This window comes from Mixophyes fleayi, chromosome 1 (genome assembly GCF_038048845.1).
Source record: "Mixophyes fleayi isolate aMixFle1 chromosome 1, aMixFle1.hap1, whole genome shotgun sequence".
NCBI classification, from domain to species: Eukaryota; Metazoa; Chordata; class Amphibia; order Anura; family Limnodynastidae; genus Mixophyes; species Mixophyes fleayi.
In genome coordinates this window covers 366,414,512-366,436,443 of record NC_134402.1, presented here as the reverse complement: position 1 = coordinate 366,436,443, position 21,932 = coordinate 366,414,512, and the positions used below count along the sequence as shown (strand labels likewise).

Genomic DNA, 21,932 nt, shown 5'->3' with positions numbered 1-21,932 from the left:
ACAGTTATTAGTGGGACAGACCTATACGTAATAACTTGGCCGCAGGCACAACCCCTGTAGCTAATGTACATACTGTACGTACTGTGACTTTGTAGTACTAGTGTTTTTAGCCCTATGACCTATTAGGGTCATCAAGGCATTGCATGCTGGAATTGCCTTTGTTATATATCCGTCTTGTGTGCAGCATGTGTCTTAGGACCTGCAGCCGCAGGAGAGTGACAGGTGATGTCAAACACCCTAAATTGTCGTTCCAATTCTGTAGAGTGCACACACACCATCGTTCCTTCATTGAAAAATAATTTTAGTTCCCTTTAAAATCCTCTTTCTACAATATGAAATGCTTTGGAACAATAATTGTTCTTCGTTGCAGGGTACAATACACACTACTGTGATATCGGGCCAATCAGTAGTTTATTATCTGATTGGCCTGATAATTGGCTGAGAAGCTTGTAGTGTGCACCCAGCCTAAAACTGGTCATACATGATAAGATTGAATCAGCCTGCTGAGCCATTTCAAACAAATTAGCCTGATATCAATCATTCTTCCCAATTGGATTTTAGATCGGGCAGGTGGGGAAATGCAGATCAGAATGCATGAGGTCTCGAGCAATACCCCATAAATCTAGTCAAAGTATAACTGTCCTGTGTGCTCCAGTCCAGCCACCCAACCACATGCAGCCCACTACTCTCCAGGTTAATCAATCATCTGTCACTTTAATGGAAACAAAGGGACATCTCAAACTTTTTTTTGAATATTACCACAGTGATGAGTAAAACTCATGGGTTTTATTTATAGCGGTGCTAGAAAATTTGTGAACCATTCAGAATTTTCTGAATTTCTGTATACATGTGACTTCAAATGTGTTTAGAGCTTCATCTAAGTCATAAAATAAATAAAGGGAATCCAATAAATCAAATAACACACAAAATGATATGCCTTTTCATTCACTTGTTGATCTAAAATGAAACGTATTTCTCAGAAGGGTATTGGAACCTATGCTTTCAGTAACTGATGTGAACCCTTGATCAGCAGTGACTTCAATCAAAAGTTTACTTTTATTGTTCCACACATCAGCTTGGAGGAATTGGCCAAAATTCCTCCTTCCAGAACTGATTCAACTCATGGGTGTTGATGGGCCTTTCTGCATGAACACCCACCTTCAAGTCCTGCCACAACATTTCATTTGGACTAAGGGATGGGCTTTGACTCGTCCATTCCAAAATGCAAAATTTGTTCAGCTTCAACCAATTATTTGAAGACTGGCTTGTTTAGGGTCATTATCTTGCTGCAAGACCCTCCTGCTAGTTCACAGACAGATACCCCGACATTCTCCTTCAGAATTCTCTGGTGCAATCCAGATTTCTTAGTTCCATCATTGTGGCAAAGCTGTTCTAGTCCTGTGGCAGCAAAATAGTCCTAAACCAGTGGTGTCCAATTTTCTTCATTTGTATATAATTTTCCTGAGTGGATTCCTGAAGCGCAAAGTCTTTAGAAGTTATTTTGTAACCTTTCCCAATCTGCTGAGCATCAAAAACTCTTTTCTAGAGGTCTTCAGAAGTCTACTTTGATCTAAGCATGACATGCGTCCACAAACCTGTGCGGTGAAGACTAGTCTTTGGAAGTGAAGATTCAGGTTTATGATTATTAAATAGAGCAGGGCCACCCAAACTCACACCTGATTATCATCCCATTGTTTGACACTCCTGACTCTAATTGTCTCCTTAACTAAACTAAGAATCCTAGAGGTTCACATACTTTTTAAATAGATCATTTGATTTATTAAAGAAGGAGAAAGCAATGATTTTAATGTCATTTGATTTATTTGGTTCTCTTTATGTATTTTTATGACTTAGATGAAGATGTAAACACATTTAGGGTCATATGTATGCAGAATTCATAAAATTCTAAAACTTTCAGGCACCACTGTAGCAACCACTTTACTCCTGGCCATAAACAGTTAAAAATCTTACGTTTCCAGAGATCGGCATAACTGCTCTGAACCAACACTTGACACCTATAAATCATACTTGCCAAGTTTGGTAGCATGATCTCAGGGAGGGGGCTCCGTCATTGGGGCGTGGACATGCGTTAGGGGCCAGTATGGCGCATTTATCCCCGTTCTCACCCACTTCACCAACGAAGAGGGCAGGATGCGGGAGGTTGCCTGGCTCTCCCCAAACTTCAGGAGTCTCCAGGACATTCAGGGAGAGTAGGCAACTATGCTATAAATAGCAACTATTGTGTTAATGGTGATTTGGCCTTAAAACAACATTTGCCTTAATAAATGCCAGCCAGAATATTCATAGTGATGTACTGTATAGAGGTCAAACCTGGATTTGTATGTCCCACAAATGTTACTTCACATCAAGACGGATGTATAGAGCTGTCTCTTTAACACTGTGTTATGTGCTGAAAGAGCAGAGTCATTCTGTGTATGAAGCAGTAATGGAAGCTGTCTGTACAAAATCTTTTCCACCTCTTCTAGATTACAAGACAGAGAAATATGTGCTGACTAAGAACAGGAAGATTGGTGTGTTTCATCGCCTGCTTCATCTTGGTATTTTATGTTATATTATTGGGTAAGTAATTTTATTGAAAAAATGCTATTGGAGATTCTTACATGAGGCTGTGAAAAGAGATAATCTGATGCAGGGAATATATACATGGGGTATTAATAGATGACTACATAGTAGGAAGAAATGCCAATCTACAGAGCTGCACTGGATGTAAAGTAAGGTCTTGCACATTGGGGTACAAAAGCAATGCCATTTACAATGACAAAATCCTATACTTCAGCTTTGCTTTTAACTGAGCATTAGAATGGTGTTGTGAAAACTTTTGTGCAGCATTATGTGAGCATCCCCATAGAAATCAGTTATGTTGTACCGTGCAATCATGCTGCTTAATGCTGAAGTAACGTTGAAACTGACACAAAGCAAAGCAAAGGCTTGTCACATGGTGTATGTACATGTCCTTTTGCTTTTATTATTTATTGGACTATCAACTTCAAACACATTCAATTGGCTTTCATAACACAGTTTCAGAATACTGGAGTTCTTTTAATTATTACCTCAAGGTGCTCAGTCTGAGTCAGGTCCCAGATTTGCAGCTATAGGGGAGAGGGGGCAGGAATGACCAAGGATCCTGGTCTGGGCAACCCAGAATTCTCACCATTGCTGTGCTTCCTGGTGACTGGCCTTCCCCTGGGGCTAGCCACCTATGATCTGCAATTCATTCCTCAACTTCCCTCCTCTCTGCTGCCTCCCTCCCTCTCACCACACCTCTCCCCCTACTTCACAGCCCCCCTCTCAGCCACTATTATGCCCTCCACACCCTTCACATCGTGACTAATATTATGTGTAGGGGGAAGTATTAATATTATGTGGGGGCTGGTGTAAGAGGGGTATTAATGCTATGTGGGGGCTGGTGTGGGGGTATTCATTTTAAAGGGCACTAATTTATAAATTGTAGGGAGGGGTTCCAAACATCCCAGGACTGGCCTAACAGGGACAGTCTAATTTTTGAAGATTTGCATTAACAATCTGCCTGGTTTTAATAATGACTAATTGTCCAGAGATGCTGAAATACTATTACCAAAGAATAAATTTTAGAATGATGTGGAGTTGTTGATTGTGTCATTTTATTAGGTGTTTCTATAGAATATCACAGACTTGCATTCTCATCATGTTCAATGGTCAGGTCATATTGGTACGGTAGTTGTATATATAGAATATAATGGGATTATACAACAATCATGTCCAGTTGTCATATGTTTTTGGGAGGTGTTGTGTTATATGGCTGTATTTAGAGTAATAAAAATGTATCAGGTTCATGTTCTGTGGTCTTGTCATTTTGGGTAGGTTCAGGGCCGGATTAACCATAGGGCTAACTGGGCTACAGCCCAGGGGCCTATGGCATCCAGGGGGCCCTTGAAAGTGCTCAGCAGCAGTATTGATCGGTCGGGGGCGGGGGCGCCCCCAGCCTGATCAGTGCTGCTGAGCACTTTCCCTGCAGTCCTTCCCCGGCGCGCTGTAGTCTCCTTACTGACGAGATCTCGTGAGTCTCACTCTCACGAGATCTCCTCAGTAAAGAGCGCACAGCGCGCCGGGGAAGGAGGTAAGTGCCGGGGGGGGGGGGCAGGCAGCTCGGATCACGGGGGGGGGGCCCTCACGGGGTATGGAGGCCCACTTAGCCCAGGGGCCTCCATTCCCTTAATCTGGCACTGGGTAGGTGCAATGTCCTATGTTTGTATAGAGTATAATACAATGTGCATTATGATCATGTTGAGTGGACATGTTATGTTGAGTAGATGGTATGTACTATCGCTGTATTGAGTGTAATAGAATTGCTCTATGATCATGTGCAGTAACTATGTGATGTTGGGTAGGTGTAGTGTTTCACATCTCTATAGAATGTAATGGAATTGTATTAGGATCATGTACATTGGTTATATTATGTTGGGTATGTACAGTGTTCTTTGTATTTATACATTGTAATAGGGTAATATTATGATCACCTCATGTTGGGTGTTTAGTGCCTTATGTTTCTATAGAATGTAGTATATGGTTTTAAGATCATGCCCAGTGGCCATGCTACACTTAGTGTTACAAATTCAAAACATAGTTATCTTGCTCTAGCGATTGCTTTTTATATAGCTTGGTGAAAAATAATCCCCAGTCTTTGTTAGGATTTCTTAGCATGTGTGTAAATATACTGTAATGTACAGCCCTGGGAGAAGATATGAAAACTGTTTACTTCATTAAAGGACAAGTACATTCATTTTGCTAATATATTGCTTCTTATTGAATTGAACAGGTGGGTTTTTATTGTAAAAAAAGGATACCAAGAAAGCGACTCTGATCTTCACTTTGCTGTAATAACAAAACTCAAGGGAGCTTCTGTTACCAAGAATTTCTTGGACTTTCAAGAAAGACTATGGGATGTAGCAGACTTTGTGAAGCCTAGCCAGGTGAGTTTGTTCATTACATGGTATGACGGTTAGAATTGGTATTCAGGTGGTCCATTGCCCGTTTTCCCTAAAAATGCCATAGCTTGGGAGGTTATTCCTGATTCTCTTTGAATGTTTGGGTGCCATTTTAATCATACAGGAAAATGGTGGCCTCAATAATGAAGGACAAAATAGTCATTGTTCCTAGCAAGAAGCCCATATGGTTAGGGCCGCCGAGAGGGGGGGGGGGAGTGGGTACTAATTACCCGGGCCCTGGCCTGGGCCCTTATTTTTTTTTCAACTGTTTTTTTTCCCCCCCGCAGCGGGGGGTGGGGGAGCTGGCTTTGGCGCCGCGATCATGTGTGTATACAAATACTCACATGATCGCGGCGCCGGCGTCCCTCTTCCCCTCTCTGTAATTGCAATGAATGTCGGGCATCGCGTCATCACGTCACGCCCGACATTCAGTGAAGAGCCGAGCACAGAAGAAGACAGAAGAGAGAAGAAAATAAAGATGAAATAAAGCAGTACAGAGATAAGTGAAAGAGGAGAAATGCACAGGCACAGGGGGATAAAGAAAAGAGGGACAAAGGCAGCATGGCACAGGGGGATGATGAAAGGAGGGGGCAAAGACAGGATGGCATGGGGATAAAGAAAAGAGGGACAAAGACAGCATGGCACAGGGGGATGATGAAAGGAGGGGGCAAAGGCAACATAGCAAAAGGGGATAAAGAAAAGAGGGACAAAGACTGTATGGCACAGGGGGATAAAGAAAAGAGGGACAAAGACAGCATGGCACAGGGAGATAAAGAAAAGAGGGACAAAGACAGCATGGCACAGGGGGATAAAGAAAAGAGGGACAAAGACAGCATGGCACAGGGGGATGATGAAAGGAGGGGGCAAAGACAGCATGGCACAGGGGGGATGATGAAAGGAGGGGGCAAAGGAAGCATGGCACAGGGGGTTGAAGAAAGTGGGGGCAAAGGTAGCATGGCACAGGGGGATGAAGAAAAGAGGGACAAAGGCAGCATGGCACAGGGGGTTGAAGAAAGGGGGGGCAAAGGCAGCATGGCACAGGGGGATGAAGAAAGGGGCAAAGGCAGCATGGCACAGGGGGATGAAGAAAGGGGCAAAGTTAGCATGTAGGACACAGTGCGATCATAAGGGGGCATAGCGTGGTGATGATGAAGGGGCACAGTACTGTGTGTGTGATGGCACAGGGAGCTTTTGGCAATGTAGTGTGTGTGAGGTAGATGGTGGCTAATTAATGGTTGCTATTTTGTTTGCGGGGTAATGGGAATACTATTATTTTAATGTTGGGGCTCTAGGAAGGCCTAATTATTAATCATGGGTGCTATTGATTTAACGGCGGGGCTGGTTGTAGTTTTCTAAATGTAGCCATTTTTTTCCAAATAGGGTCCCCCAACATTCCAGGATCCAGACAAGCCGCAACTAAAGAAACCTGCGGCCACATAGGGTGAAAGTGAGAAGAACAGGTAGGAGAGAGCAGGAGAGTGTGTGAAATGTTGTGATTCTAGTGGGACAATATAAATTTTTGGTGAGTGTTCTGCCCAATGTAAGGTACAGGCCAAGACTGTGAACTCTCTTTGTACACAATGCATTCTTTCTGTACTACACTGTGGTGCTAGATGTCTTGAAAGTCAGGAGTGCTTGGACATATGTCACGCTCCGGTGAATTCAGGGCCTAGCACTTTTCCCCCACCAGCCATGCCCCCAATTCTACGACCACACCCACTAGCAACTTTGGGCCGCCGCAAAATTTTTCAACATGCGCACCTGTAAGGGGGCCCCATGAAGTTGTTGTACCGGGGCCCTGAATTCCTCTTGGCAGCCCTGCATATGGTAACAATTCCTCATAGATGAAAAGCTAAAATCTGCCAAAAGAACAGACAGTGTCATATTACTCCCTGTTTTACAGATCATTTGGCATACCCACCTCTGTCATACATCATGGGCACTGCTTTCAAACAATATATTCACTCTCCAGGGCTAACTCTTACCCAAAGAAGGGAATAGAACTACAGACTGCATAAGAAATTACAAACCACTTCCCTTTTACAGATTTATAGCCAATCTCAATCACAAAATCATATACCCTAGGAAACAGAGCAAGCAAACTCCTAGCACACAAACTTAGAGGGAAGAATTAAAAGCTTGACCAATATGTAGGGTCCTCAAATCTAGAAGTCTATAGATATTGCAAATCAATTTGCTGCATATCATGAACAACTTTATGATGTCAAAACATTGGCTCAACCTTCCAACCTACAGCAGATTCCACTTATATATTCCTTGATTCACTGATTGGATGGACGAGAAAATTAAAGGTGAGATTAAATTATTGAAAAGGGGTAAAGCCCCTGGCCAAGATGATTTCACTAATGGTTTTTATATCACCTTCCAGACCTTACTGACCCCAATCTTAACTAATCTGTTTAATGATGCCACTCTGAAACTATTACTATTCATGAGCCTTGCAAGGACCCAACACAGTGTCAGAACTACTGTCCAATTACCCTACTGAACTCCGATATAAAAATCGTAACCAATTAATAGCTAATAGTCTTGATCCGATTCTCAAGATCTTGTGTTCTTTGCTTTGGGCGGGCAGGCCCATGACAACACAAGAAGGGTACTTAGCAGACCACACTACTGGAGCTAAACCCTTGTTACTGTTTTCTCTGGATACAGAGAAATTATTTGACACACATTACTGGGAGTATCTGTCCTCAGTTCTTGTTAGATATGGTTTTAAAGGTCTCTTCCTCTAGGTGATCCATACTCTATACAAAAACCCTCAATGGTATAATTATGTTCCTATATCTTCAAACTTTGAAATATCACAATGGAACGAGACAGGGGTTCCTCCTATCTCCGCTTATGTTTGACTTGTGAATATAGCCCCTAGTCGGAAATGACATATCTACTGCGCTCAGATTGGAACTATACATAAGAAAATTTGTTTCTTCCTGCAGAGGCCTTTCCTGCCCTGCGAGTGATCCAAAGCTTCCTATTATAAATTAAACACATCCAAATCAGATGCCCTAGGTTTTCAATTTGCTCAGGATTCTCTCCAATCACTCCAAACTACATATAAATATAACTGGTGTTCCACTTTGGTGGTAATCGGTATCCTGATGCTTGGGATACCGACAACCACTATTACTACAAAAAAAAAATGAATTGTTAAATAACGACATGATGACAATATACACTTACCTTCACAGTGACGGCGTTGATTTATGAAGAGTCTGCTGTGCAACGCCTGGTAATTCCCAAGATGCTGCATTCTGGAGCTGGATTGTGACGTCACCGAACACATTTAAAGAGGTATGTTAATCATGCCGTCCGATACTTACCCAACGTCACAATCCAGCGCCGGCATGCAGCATCTTCGGAATTATCAGCCTTCACATAGCAGACTCTTCGGAAATCAACGCCGTTGCTGTGAAGGTAAATGTGGTGTATAAGGTGTATATTTTCATCATGTTTTTTAACTATTCATGTTTTTTTTTTTAGGATTAGTGGTTGTCGGTATCCCAAGCATCGGGATACCGTACCCCACCCTTCCACTTCACTGAATTGTTTAGGAATTCATGTTACCTTAAACCTATTAAACACCATAGAGTGTAGTCACCTAATCCTGATGAAGCAATTTGAGTCATTAACTATGAGGTCTTGGGGCAAATACGCTTTATGGCTGTAAAGATACTGTTCCTTCCAAAGATAATATACCTGTTCTGCTCTATCCTATACACAATCCTTCAAAAACGAATCAATTCATTTTATACAATATTATTAAACTTTGTATGGAGAGGTAAACGCCCCAAGATTTGCTAGAGACTCTCAGGCATTTATCTCTCCATACAAGTTACCTCTCCATCCAAGTTAAAAGAAGGTCTAGTAGCTCCCAAAGTAGAAATTTATTAGCAGGCATGTTTGTACGACCAATGTAAGGACTGACTTGACCCCGTACCCTCTTAAGCCATGGGGTGATACTGAAAAACATAAGTCGCACCTCTTTCCATTAGAAGACGTTATCTGGATCAATAAGAAACATAGATCACTGAACAAATTCCCTTTAAAAAGTATACTTGACTCTATAGATGCATGGGATAAAAAGTTAACACCTACCTAGGATTGTACCCTCCCCTCTCTAAACTAATACAAAATCTATACTTGTCCTGCCGGTATAATGTGTGCATTATCACAGAGCAAGATCTTTATGAAAATAACTTTATTGTGTTATTTGCTCAACTGCAAGTTAAATATCATATTCCCCCAAGAGTTTAATAAATATTTATAAATCCAGAATTGTCTTCAATCACAAGACTCTCCTTCCCCTACTTTGAAATCCTTTCCCCTTTCTATAAGTTTGATTTTTCTCATCATCAAATTATAAGGATGGAATTTAATTTCGGTACAAAGCCCTACTCTTACTCTTACACTAGAAAATGAACTACTGATGCAAACTAAATGGGAATCAGACCTAAAACTTGTCAGACGAGGAATGGGACAACATTTTTCAAAATGTGTATAAAATGTCTCAATGTATTAATCATTCTAAAATGTTACTTAAATAATATAAAGATTATACCTCACGCCAGGTAAAATATACATTCTGGCCTTCTGTCTCTAAATTTTGGTAAAGGGACTGTGGTGAGGTTGAGACCCTTATACATATTTTCTAGAGTTGCCCATAAATTCAAAATCTCCAGACAGAAGTCTTTGACCTAATAGACCAGGGGGTATATTTATCAAGCTGCGGGTTTAAAAAAATGGAAATGTTTCCTTTAGCAACCAATCAGATTCTAGTTATCATTTATTTGGTACATTCTACAAAATGACAGCTATAATCTGATTGGTTGCTATAGGCAACATCTCCACTTTTTCAAACCTGCAGCTTTATAAATTTACCCCCAGGTCTCTAAAAACATCTGCACGTATAGTATATTAATTTATTGTGCATAGAAGTGGCTGTACACCTTTCCTATTTATAAATGCCAATACTTTTGATAGGAATTGCCAATAAACTTTTTAAAAAGGATGGGTTCATTAATTGTTGTAGACGAGGCCTGGCCAACCTGTGGAGCAGAAATGCCTCTCAAGAAATCCTGCATTTGTCCCTGAATAGTGAATGCAGAATTTGTGTTTATTAATTTGCACAAAGTGAGTGTGTGTGCAAGGGGCTGTAAAGTAGTAAGAGGGTATTGAAGGGGGGCGGTTGTCTGAAGTTTTGCCAAGGGTGCCAGGAAACTTTGTACTGGACCTGCTGACAGAGCATTCTGGGTGCTGTAGTTTCACAACAACTGGAGAACCACAGGTTGGCCAGGCCTGTTGTAGATGGTGACGAATGATTGGTTGGGATGCTCAATACTAATCAGCTAGTCATATGCCATCCTCTACAGTAGGGAACTCTTTTCCCCCTTTGCTTTTTCTCAGTACATTTTTATTAAAGATTTTTCCAAAACAATACAAGTCATCTGTCCCCCCTTTTCAAAGACTCCTCTCAAAAGTGGGGTCAGCACGGAGGTTGTACAATGCCTTAGGATTGCAGTGAAACAGAGCCCCCATGAAATGTGTCTCACATAGATTGTCACAATTATGTGGGCCATTATTAATGGGAATACAACCTATCTATTCACTAGGAACCAGTGACATCACTGAGACACCAAGGGGCACATTCAATTGGCCGCATTACTGCCAAAGTAACGCGGCCTGCGCACTATTATAGTTAATAGGGTAATAGTGCGCATAATTACTGTTAGTACGGTAATCTTTAACGCTGGTTTCTGCTCGCGGCTCAGGGAGCCATGAGCAGAAATCTGGGTTAAAATGACCATATTAACGGTAATATAATTAACGTTCCGTTGAACACAGCCCAATTGAATTCCCCCCAAGCTGCAAAAAAAATAAAATATTATCAGAAATAAATGCCATATACCACAAAATAGCACTGTGGCACGGTGATTAGCATTGCTGCCTCACAGCACTTGTGTCAGGGTTCAGTTCCTAGTCTGGCCCTATATGTATGGAGTTTGCATTCTCTCCGTGTTTGTGTGGATTTCCTCTCACACAGTCCAAGAACATACTGATAGGTAATTGGCTGTAAGCCCCAATGGGGCAGCAACTGATGTTAAAGATTCCTTAGAATAACAACTGTGTGCACACAAGATAGCTGCCTCACTCTCTGCAACAAAGTAGTTTTGAGTCCTTTTGGGAGAAAGGAGCAATATAAATAAATAATTATTATCATTATAAAACTATAAAGCTATTTAAATAATAGACAAAATAAGGTGGTGCCAGAAGCAGGGCCTGATCAACCACTAGGCTGACCAGGCTGCAGCCTGGGGCGCTGGGTCCCGGTGCGCGCGGCACTGTGGGTATTTTTTTTTTTATTTTTTTTTTTAAATGTTTTTTTTTTTTTTTTTTTAAAATTTCTTCATTCATATTTTTTTTCGGGGTGAGGGGGGGGGTCGCCGCGGGGGGGGGGGGGGGTGGAGGGCTCGATGATCAAAAGCATTGGTGGTCAGTGGTTAGCAACACACAGCCAATCGCCAGGCTGCCTGTTGCTGTGCAGCAGACAGGAAGCAGGACGTCTTCACTTCCTATCTGCTGATCTGAGGAGAGGAGCGACGCTGGCACAACTACAGGTAAGTGAAGGGGGGAACTGCCCTGCATATCTATAGGGAGGGGGGGAACTGCCCTGCATATCTATAGGGAGGGGGGGGAACTGCCCAGCATATCTATAGGGAGGGGGGGGGAACTGCCCTGCATATCTATAGGGAGGGGGGGGGAACTGCCCAGCATATCTATAGGGAGGGGGGGAACTGCCCTGCATATCTATAGGGAGGGGGGGAACTGCCCTGCATATCTATAGGAAGGGGGGGGAACTGCCCTGCATATCTATAGGGAGGGGGGGGAACTGCCCTGCATATCTATAGGGAGGGAGAGGGGGGACTGTCATGCATATGTATAGGGAGGGAGAGGGGGACTGTCATACAAATCTATAGGGTGGGAGGGGGGGCTGCCATGAAAATCTATAGGGGGGTAGAGAGGTTGATATGTATGAAGGAGGGCGGAGGAGGGAGGCTGATATATGTGACTGGGGGAGTTTTGATGTGACGGGGGGATAGCTAGCTAGCAGAGTGGAGGTAAGGAAAATAGCTGCAAGGGGGATGGATGCAGGGTGGGAGGTAAAGAAAATGCCTGCAGCAGGGGTTAAGGAAAATGGCTGTGGGGGGGGGGGGGTTGTGGTTAAGGAAAATGGCTGCAGGGGGTATTTAAAAAATAGAGTAGCTTTGGGGGGCAGAATCTCATGATTGTGTGGTGGTCACATGGGTGGTCTCAGCAATCACTAGAATACTAAATATTAGTGAGATGGGGCTGGTAGAGGTTTGTATTTGATTGACAACAAATATTCAGATATTGCTTATATATGCCTGTCCAATGGGATACTTTTAGCTGGCCATAATGGAGTGTTTTGTTTTAACTAAAGGGCCTAATCATTCAGGGTTTGCATTATAATACATTTTTGCATTTTCAAAAAAGGACGCCAACTTTCCAGAAGCCAGCGAGAGGATAACAAAGTTGCAAGAGAGAAGAGCAAGGACAGGTAAGAGACAATGGCACAATCTGTCTAAATTTGAATGCTGGAGAATACACCTGAACATTCATATTCAGGAGTGTTCCTATACACCTATATATTAGGAGGAGGGGGGGGGGGGGCGCTGCGGCCGTATTAGCCTAGGGCGGCCAGAACCCTTAATCAGGCCCTGGCCAGAAGCAAAGTAAGCTGTAGAAATAGGGATCAGGGCCACAAAGAGGAATATCGGGGGACCCCTTCCTAGCCTCCAATGGGGGCGGGGTCACACCAGGTTGGTGACTCCTCCCACTATAAATACAGGGGCAGGTCCCGGGTGATATAATAACTGTAATAGCTCACATGATAATAAACAAGGATGACTTTAATTATTACACTTAAATATTTTGAAATAAATATATTAATATACTGGTTAATAAAACCAAGTGAACAAACCATTTGGTGAAACTATTAAACGCCTAAAAATAGACTTACAGAGTTTACATTTAAAATTTATCATTTATATAAAATATTTAAGAAAACATACATATGACATGACACAAATGCTGTGTTCTGTTGTTTTCTTATCCTGGACAATTCTTCACTTTTGAATATGTATTGTATTGAATGAAGAAATGTATTGAAAATGTATTTATTGCTCTTACCGCCTATAATCACTAGGAGGCTTCCTTTGAATATTGTTATCTTTATTTCATACATATTCATTCACATGCAGCTTTTCCTTTCTTGATTTCCACTGTGGAGCACCTAGATGCTCTGTGTGAGCGCTCAGCTCTTCATGCCTTCCATTGCGGAACAGACATTCACATAGTCTCTTCTGTGGCTAGCCAATCACTGAAGAGGTTCTTCTCAACATTTGTTCTTAGTCACATGATATGCTGTTTTCGATATTGTTTTTAACTTTTTAAATATATTGTGGTATATAGTGTTTTTTTATAAGTATAATAAAATTATATATAACAATATGTGCTTCTTTTTATCACCTATTTGTTTGCGAGCTAATGATAATACATTTGTTTAATATCTATGTTATTGTTAAAACATCTGTATGATACTTGTTTCTACATGATGAATTTTGTATCATAGGGAGAAAATGTTCTGTTTTTGGTAACAAATTTCATCTCAACACCAGGACAAGTGCTCGGTGTGTGTCCAGAGGTAAGACGACAATCTTTTTGTGTAATTATCATTATTCAAATCACAGTATGCGGAGGGTGCTGCAAAAAGAGGAGTGCTCCAATAGATCAAATGTAAACTTTTATTTAGGTTAAAATAATGAAATCACATATACATTTCCATATTCATATGTGCACCTTGGAAAATTTAGGTTGTTCGGCCACCAACGGGAAACCCCTCAGTGCAGTCCTACCTGTTAGTAAGGTTGCTCTTTCTTCCTCATAATATGGACACTCTTACTAAGCAATGTTGAAATCTGAATATACATGTCCTTAGACCCTTCAATTCAATAATCCATTGTAAATCAACTGGAAGCAGCATTTTACAAACACCTTCTGGTCATTAAAAGTACCACATCATAAATAAATGACAGATAAACTAACACATTATTATTTTAAAAACAATCATTATAAAGCATATTAAATCATTACCATCAAACTATAGCAATGATCTGTAACAAATAAAAAAACATTGACAATATATATATATTGTAAGGCTCTTTTCTTTTCAATTTATTTAGATGATCACGCCCCTCTGAGATCAGACTGCACTAATTCTATAAACATAGCAGTCAAGAATTTAGGTGCCTGATTGAAATACATATATAACTGATTGTTACTATCTTGTTTTATCTTCCATTGATGTTCACATAACCATTTTTTAAAGGGTCTGTGGGTCTGACCTATATTGTAAGCCACAGCTGTATTGAAATAAATAAACCACATAAGTAATTTCCATTACTAACCTAACTCTATAGGCCTGCTCCAAACCAACTACACTCATTATATCGTCTGCACCTCTGTCCCAGAGCTCTTGTAGTCCTGTATAGATTTCGTGGTAGGGACCACATCAAACAAAGTGATAGGAACTCTATTATGAATAAAACCTAGTTTATCAGCTTTTACTTGTGCTAACACCAGATCCAAACTAAGGATTCTCCAATATTTCGAAAAAAAAATGTTCCACACGCTTGTCATCCTAATGTAATCTATAAATAAATGTTATTTCTGGTATAGGAGTTGGTTTCTTAGTACATTCGTAGGATATAAAAGATGTTTATGGTCCATCATATCTCACTTTGTTTTAACATGAAATAAAAAATATTCAATTCATTTTTTAATAGAAGACTAACCTGTTTATGATACATAATAATATCACTACAATTATGTCCAGTGGTCACAATGGGCTGGTATACGGAGGTATGCCATTCCGCCACTTCGCTTCCTGTTTTGATTGTAAAACAATCAAATTCCATTTATTTTCCATACCGCCACTTCTAACTTTCCATCTTGCCACTTCTTCATTTCCACTTCAACCACTGATTCTGTATACAACATTGCTACTGTATTTTAGGCATAGTCTTCACCCAAACATCCCCTCTCCATATTATCAGCAGATTGTCTATCTATCTGTACCACATAAATAAAGGCATTCTTTTCCTAGCTGCACCTATTTTCCATAAGAAGTAGTAAAGTCAAACTTGGGGCAGCCAGGCTCCCAGTGCTCCCAAACATGTTGTATATAGAATGTATTCTCAAACTTAAAATAGTTCCTTTCTAAGATAAATTGAATAGAATCCCTGAGCAAAGATACTTGTCCATTTGAAAGGTGGGACTTGTTAGTTAAAAACACATTTTACTGCCTCACGGCATTGTTCTGCTAACTGATATCATGTCCTTTTCCCATTGTATGTTTTCACATATTCTAATCACATTAGCGGAATACTTCAATCCAGATACAAACACATATTTAGCATTATTAGAGGAAATTGAGTTAATCCCCCAAATAAGCGGTCTACTAGGGGCATTTAACAATGTCTTATGGATTTCAGGTAGTTTATGGGATCATAGGTTTTTATTAAGGACACATTAAAGGCTTTATCAAGTAAACATTTAAGGTCATCATTAAAACCATACAGTATATGAATATTTAGAATTAAACATCTACATACACTTTTGTCATCACAACTCTTTCTTCCTTGTCAGCCTCACTTATTACAATATAGGGGATATTTTTAAGTTGTCTAAAAGCAATTCTTTCTAGGTAAATCAAATTGCAATTTTTCTTTATATTGGATGGGATCATCTTATTGATATCTCCTAAAGCTAGAATAAACAACAAATAACAAAAGCATCAAACATAATGTAGTATAAAGTAATGAACAAAGATAATTAGTGTGTAATATAACAAGTGGCTGCGTACCAAAGGTGAAGTGAAAAAGAGCTTATCTGATTCATGTGTGGAAATCAGAATGATGTTATCTTCCTCAATCTTTTAGTAATACAGCCGTACAGGAGACTTAGGGGTAAACTCCTCTCTGGAAAACTAAGGGGTAAATTTATCAAGCTGCGAGTTTCCAGAAAGTTTGAAAAGTGGAGATGTTGCCAATCGGATTCTCGCTATCATTTTCTAGAATGTAATAAGTAAATGATAACTAGAATCTGATTGTTTGCTATAAGCAACATCTCCACTTTTCAAACTTGCCGAAAACTCTCAGCTTGATAAATGTACCCCTTAGTCTTCCAGAGAGGAGTTGTTTATTCTAGAACTCACACTTCCAAACAGGTGCTAAACAAAAGAAGCAGCCTGTGTGTTTTTTATGTATTCACACGTCACAATTTGCTTTGGGTTGCCACTTAGGGGCATATTCAATTGTTGGCGTTACACTGAAAAGTAACGCGGCTCGCGCACTATTACCATCCTTACTGTAATAGTGCGCGTAAATACCGTTATTACGGTACCTTTTAAGCTGGATTTCAGCTCGAGGCTCAGGGAGCTGCAAGCTGAAATCCGGCTTAGTATGATCGTAATAACGGTAATACTTTTTATTCGGCAGAAAACGGCAACAATTGAAAATGCCCCATAGTGCCATAAGCCGTATAATAGTTTGTTTCCCCTAAAACTAGATTGTAAAAGCAATTAAGAAAAAAAAAAACTTTGAAAAGGAGGGATACAAGTCTGATGGATTTTTAAAAAAGGGTAATCCATTTCAGGGAAGAATGCAGGTCAGGCTCAATGTGATAACATGTATAATGTCAGAGTATACAAATAGATTTATGTTTAGAAATACGAATTTAGAAGATGCTTCACCAAAACAGAAGTTCATAAATTGTTACCAAATTATTCTCATTGGAGTGTGTGTTCATATTCACTTGTCCATATTAAGCCAAATTGTCTTGATTCCAACGGTTGAAAGAAGAGATTCCCAAAAAGCTTACACAGTTTGCACATAGCATAACCAAAATTATTATAACAATATTTAAAATGTTAATAGAAAAAACTACATGGCTGGGATAACATTACATTTTCCATATTAGGCTCTGCCTCTTCAGTATATTGCTATATGTTGATAACAAGTGGTCATTGACTCGACTTTTTAAAGGACACCCAAAGGCTTTGAAACTGTTGATAAGTGGAAATTACATTGCTCCCAAACTGCAGTAATTTTGACTAAACGAGTATGGCCCATTATGTTATTGACATAATTGGTTACACGTATTTAGTGTTTCCCGGACATTTTTTCCTTGCGTTGGAGAAGAGTAAGAATGCCATTCAGAAAAGTGATAAGGTATTGGATTTACTGTACATTATTGTCCTTACAGAGCCCATCCATATTAGATGGCAGATGTGGTGAAGACTTAGACTGCGCTCCAGGAGAACCTGTGGTGAATGGAAATGGTAATGCAGTTTTACGTAAATAAGTAATGCAGGGACTAATATACTCTTGGAGCAATGGTTCCCAAATAGTGAGTTATGTCATCTAATAGTCTGGATGTATCACAAGAATTTAGGTAATATAGTAAAATTATACAAAGGGTATGATATGTCAAAATGTGTTCATTAACAATCTAGACTCATTTAAGCATTCTCTTGTTTTTATTTAATATATATGCTATTATATAGTTTTGTTATTTCAATATTTTAACATTGTTTAGTCAAGCAAACATTAGCCACATTGTACAGTGATTGAAAAGGCTGGAAATTACATTTCTAGAGGTTATACTTATATCTTGCACATTAATGTGGAAGTGCTAACTTTCATATTGGTTAACAGGGGGATATGGTAATGGTGCAGGATAAGACAGGTCAATGAGGTGTGAAAGAGACCTAGATTTAGGTCTACTCATTACTGCAATATTCTAAATTCTGTGTACCGAGAATAGACTGTATCCAAAAGTGGTGTGAAAAGGAAAGCGCAATCATTCTTCTCTAACTTTTCAGGGTTGTGACAAAATTAGGGGTTAACTTTACCTCACCATGAATGTGCTGGTTTCATACAGAGTATGGACTTTGGTCAGTCACGTTTTACGAATATCAATGTTCAAAACAGGTTAGGCCTACCAGAAAACGCCCTCCTTCTGATAGCCCCACTCATGTTTAACTGTATGCTTACATTTTGTCTCAATGTATGTGCTGATACTATGTTTGTAAAAGAGCTGTATCCATGCTGGGGAAAGATTGTGGGGCAGCACAGTAGCTAAGTGGTTAGCACTTCTGCCTTACAGCGCTGGGGTCATGAGTTCAATTCCTGACCATGGCCTTATCTGTGAGGAGTTTGTATGTTCTCCCTGTGTTTGCATGGGTTTCCTCCGGGTGCTCTGGTTTCCTCCGACACTCCAAAAACATACTGTTAGGTTAATTGACTGCTAACAAATTGATCCTAGTCTGTGTCTCTGTCTGTCTGTGTTTGTGTTAAAGAATTTAGATTGTAAGCCCCAATGGGGCAGGGACTGATGTGAGTGAGTTCTCTGTACAGAGCTGCGGAATTAGTGGCACTATATAAATAAATGGTGATGATGATGACGATGATGATTGACCCTGCAAAGACGGCTCTTAACGCAGCCAGCCCCATACGTGCACCAGGTCTTCCAAATGTTGGTGGCAGAGGGCCAGCTAAATCACACAGGAAGTACTATTCACTTTGAAGCTGTAGATCTCACTAAAAGACTGGAAGGAGTTAAGTCAAGGAGGTTACCAGAGCTATGTTAATCGTCAGTGATTAGCCTCACTTTGTAAAGAATCATTGTGTAAGTTTTTTATCTCTAAGCTTTTTGGAGCCAGTGTTGGCAGGGGGTTCAGGAGTGAGATAGGCAGCTCTGGGAGATAAGGGCTGCCAATCACATAACCAGCCGAGCTAGCTCCTTCCCTGTACCCAGAAACCTCAAGTGTGGGAACCAGAGCCAAGATAGAAGACTGGTCCCGAGACCAGGGGGTAAATGTATCAAGCTGAGAGTTTCCCAGCGGGTTTGAAGAACCAATCAGATTCTAGCTGTCATTTATGTAGTACATTCTACAAAATGACAGCTACAATCTGATTGGTTGCTATAGGCAACATCTCCACTTTTCAAACCCGCCGGAAAACTCTCAGCTTGATACATTTACCCCCAGGAGTCAGATTCAGCGGTGAAGATGATGGAAGTCAGGTTTGGATACAGGTTATGGCTTGCGGCGCACTGATCCAGAAACAGGGGCCACAGTGAAGGATTGTGAGGACCAGCAATATTCTTCTTTCATAATTTTTTCCTACAGGTCTTGTGGATATGTGTGTCTGCAGGGAGACAATGACGTTCACAACAACAGTAGAAGAATCTTACTTCAAAAGTTAAGTCTGAAGCGTATACCCCAGTGTTGTCTATAAGTTGATTGTTATTATACTATAACAGGTTCATCTTGTATGTGTCACAACCCGAGGGCTAGTAAGAACCGCAGAATCTGCTTGAATTGACAGTACCTTCAAAGAGGTGCGTAGTCTAACAAAGCAGGTGGTGTTTGCCAGGGACCTCCGCATGCGGTGTGTGGACTTCCCGGCTTCGGCTCCGCAGGTCGTGGCCCTCTAAAGGAATATCAAGCGAGATCCAGAGGAGAACCCCAGAGATGGTGGTCCGAAGAGATATGCGCCAGATACAGGTAAGTGGTACTGGAATATGCAAAGATGAGAAATTCAGTAAGGTGCAGTGTGCATCTGGGTCCTGGAGTAATAGGCAGAACCTGGTGATGTGATCTACAGGTGATTGATACACAAGAGGTCTTGGGGAGCTGGATAGCCGAGAGACAGAATCGGTAGATGGTGTAACAGTCTGCAGGAAACAGAGGGAGCAGAAAGGTTTGCTATAAGTGGTATCAAGACACTTGTAGGTGCGATGCTCTGCGGAGTGCAAATACACAGAGATCCTGGGAGCTGGGAAGCCCTGAGTAAGGATCACTGAGGAGTGCAGTGGTCTGTGGGCAGCGGAGACACCAGAGTCCTGAAGTAACTTGATAACAAAGCGAAGAGGTGATCTGCAGAAGAGTGAAACAATATAGGTCCTGGGAGGCTCAGAAACAGGATCGGAAAAAGGTGTAACAATCTGCAGGATACAAGGAATGCAGGAGACCCGATACACAGGTGTATGTTAACAGAAACACACAGAGGTAGTTTGTAAGGACCAGGAGCACAAAATCCAGGTAACCAGGAGACAGCGCTAGGAGGAAGGAGTAGCAGCTGGTAATACTGGAGCCAGAACAGAGCACGTCCAAACAGGTAGGAAAACCTGAAGAACTGGCACCCAAGGTATGTAGGAGGAGCCTTAAATAGAGAATCTGAGCTGCTGATTAGAGAATGGATTGAATGAAGGGAGATTACAAAAAGCCTGTTCACGCATGCGCAGAAGAGTCGACAAGATGGCACCCGGTGAGAGAGCCGCAGCATCTGACAGGAAGGACAACAACTTCAAACTCCTCACCTTGCGAAGCGGAGAGAGGGGACAGAGATAATTGTTGTAAGAGAATCGATTGATAACGAGAGGTTTGAGCAATGAAACATGGAACATATTGGAGATGCGGAGGGAAGCAGGGAACTTTAGTTTGAAAAATACAGGATTGATGACCTGGAGAATTTCAAAAAGACCAATGAACCGAGGTGCAAACTTCATACACGGCACTGTCAGGCGGATATTGTATTTTTGGAAAGCCACAGCTTATCTCCGACTTTCAATGGAGGAATGGCTCAACGTTTCTTATCAGCATGCGCAGGAGAGTCGGCAACATGGCGCCCGGCGAGATAGCTGCAGCGTCTGACAGGAGAGGAGAACGGCAGTGGGAGAGGCAGGTGAGAGTGCCGGACCTCGCCAGACAGTCAGCGGCTCAGTTGTGTGACAGTATGTTATGGTACAACTGTTATAGTGTGGTTCGTTTAACCCTTTTACAAAAGGGTTGGTTGGTGATTGTGTTACATAAACTTAAATGTTCTTTATTCAGATATTTGCCTGGGTGTAAAAATATGTTGTTTTTTTTTACAATAATGGAGGCGAATGATAGGCTGTGAGGTATTTGTTTGGAGTTAGAATCAGAGCCCAATGGCTTGAAAGGAAGGCAGGCCAAGATTCATCAGAACAAAGAATAATCAGAGGCAATAGAGTTCGGTACACAATAAGTCAGATCTGTACAAAATGTTGGACAAGCCAGTAATGGTACAGAATGGATGCAGCAGGAAACAGCATCAACTAGATTACTGGGCAGGAGCAGAATAATCTGGCAAGGAGGAAGTGACAGGGTCTAACTTATATAGGAAGTCAGGGGGATGAGCTAGAACATGGTAGAACATTGTGTTACAGAGCTGGACAAAGGGCAAAAGCAAGGATCTGTCCAACAGATAGAATAGCTCAGTCAGAAGAGCAGCAGCCCTGAGCTTGAATCCTGACAGTATACCAGTAAACTGATGACTTGGTCCTGGACTCTTTGCTGGTTAACTCTGGGTATACTCTACACTGGGTAGCGCAGGCAAATAGCCTGTGGGTGCCCCGGCAAAAAAATGATATAAAGATATCTGGAAAACTTTTACCTAAACATAATATATAGAGATGGGCGGGTCCGGTTCTCCGAGAACCGAACCCACCCGAACTTTGGGTATCCGAGTACCGAGCTGAGCAGCTCGGTACTCTCCCGCCCATTCCGAATCCAAATCGAGGCCGAACGTCATTATGACGTCGTCGGGGCTCGGTTCTCGCGATACTTCAACTTTATAAATACACGCCTCCACAGCAATCCATCGCCATTTGACAGAGGGAGAGAGCAGGGTGTAGTCATAGGCTAATTAGAGCAGGGACAGAGAATACAATATTGTTCTTGCAATTGCTCTAACCAAAATCGCTAGTGCAGAGAGGAGGATAGAGGTTTATTATTTTTTCTTCATATTTGGCACTCCC

General features: G+C 41.2%; 1 protein-coding gene across 4 annotated transcripts in view; it reads left to right on the top strand.

The window, feature by feature from the left end:
• The window catches only part of P2RX6 (purinergic receptor P2X 6), a 45,686-nt gene that overhangs the window by 6,525 nt on the left and 17,229 nt on the right, over positions 1-21,932 (top strand). For 2 of the 4 annotated variants that reach the window (XM_075178562.1, XM_075178561.1), the window contains exons 2-5: positions 2,487-2,580; positions 4,817-4,970; positions 13,660-13,731; positions 17,352-17,427. In XM_075178562.1, the coding sequence (XP_075034663.1) occupies positions 2,487-2,580; positions 4,817-4,970; positions 13,660-13,731; positions 17,352-17,427 (396 nt within the window). Of the gene's footprint in view, positions 1-2,089; positions 2,581-4,816; positions 4,971-13,659; positions 13,732-17,351; positions 17,428-21,932 lie in introns of those variants that run through there. The other 2 variants (XM_075178559.1, XM_075178560.1) reach the window with 1 other exon arrangement.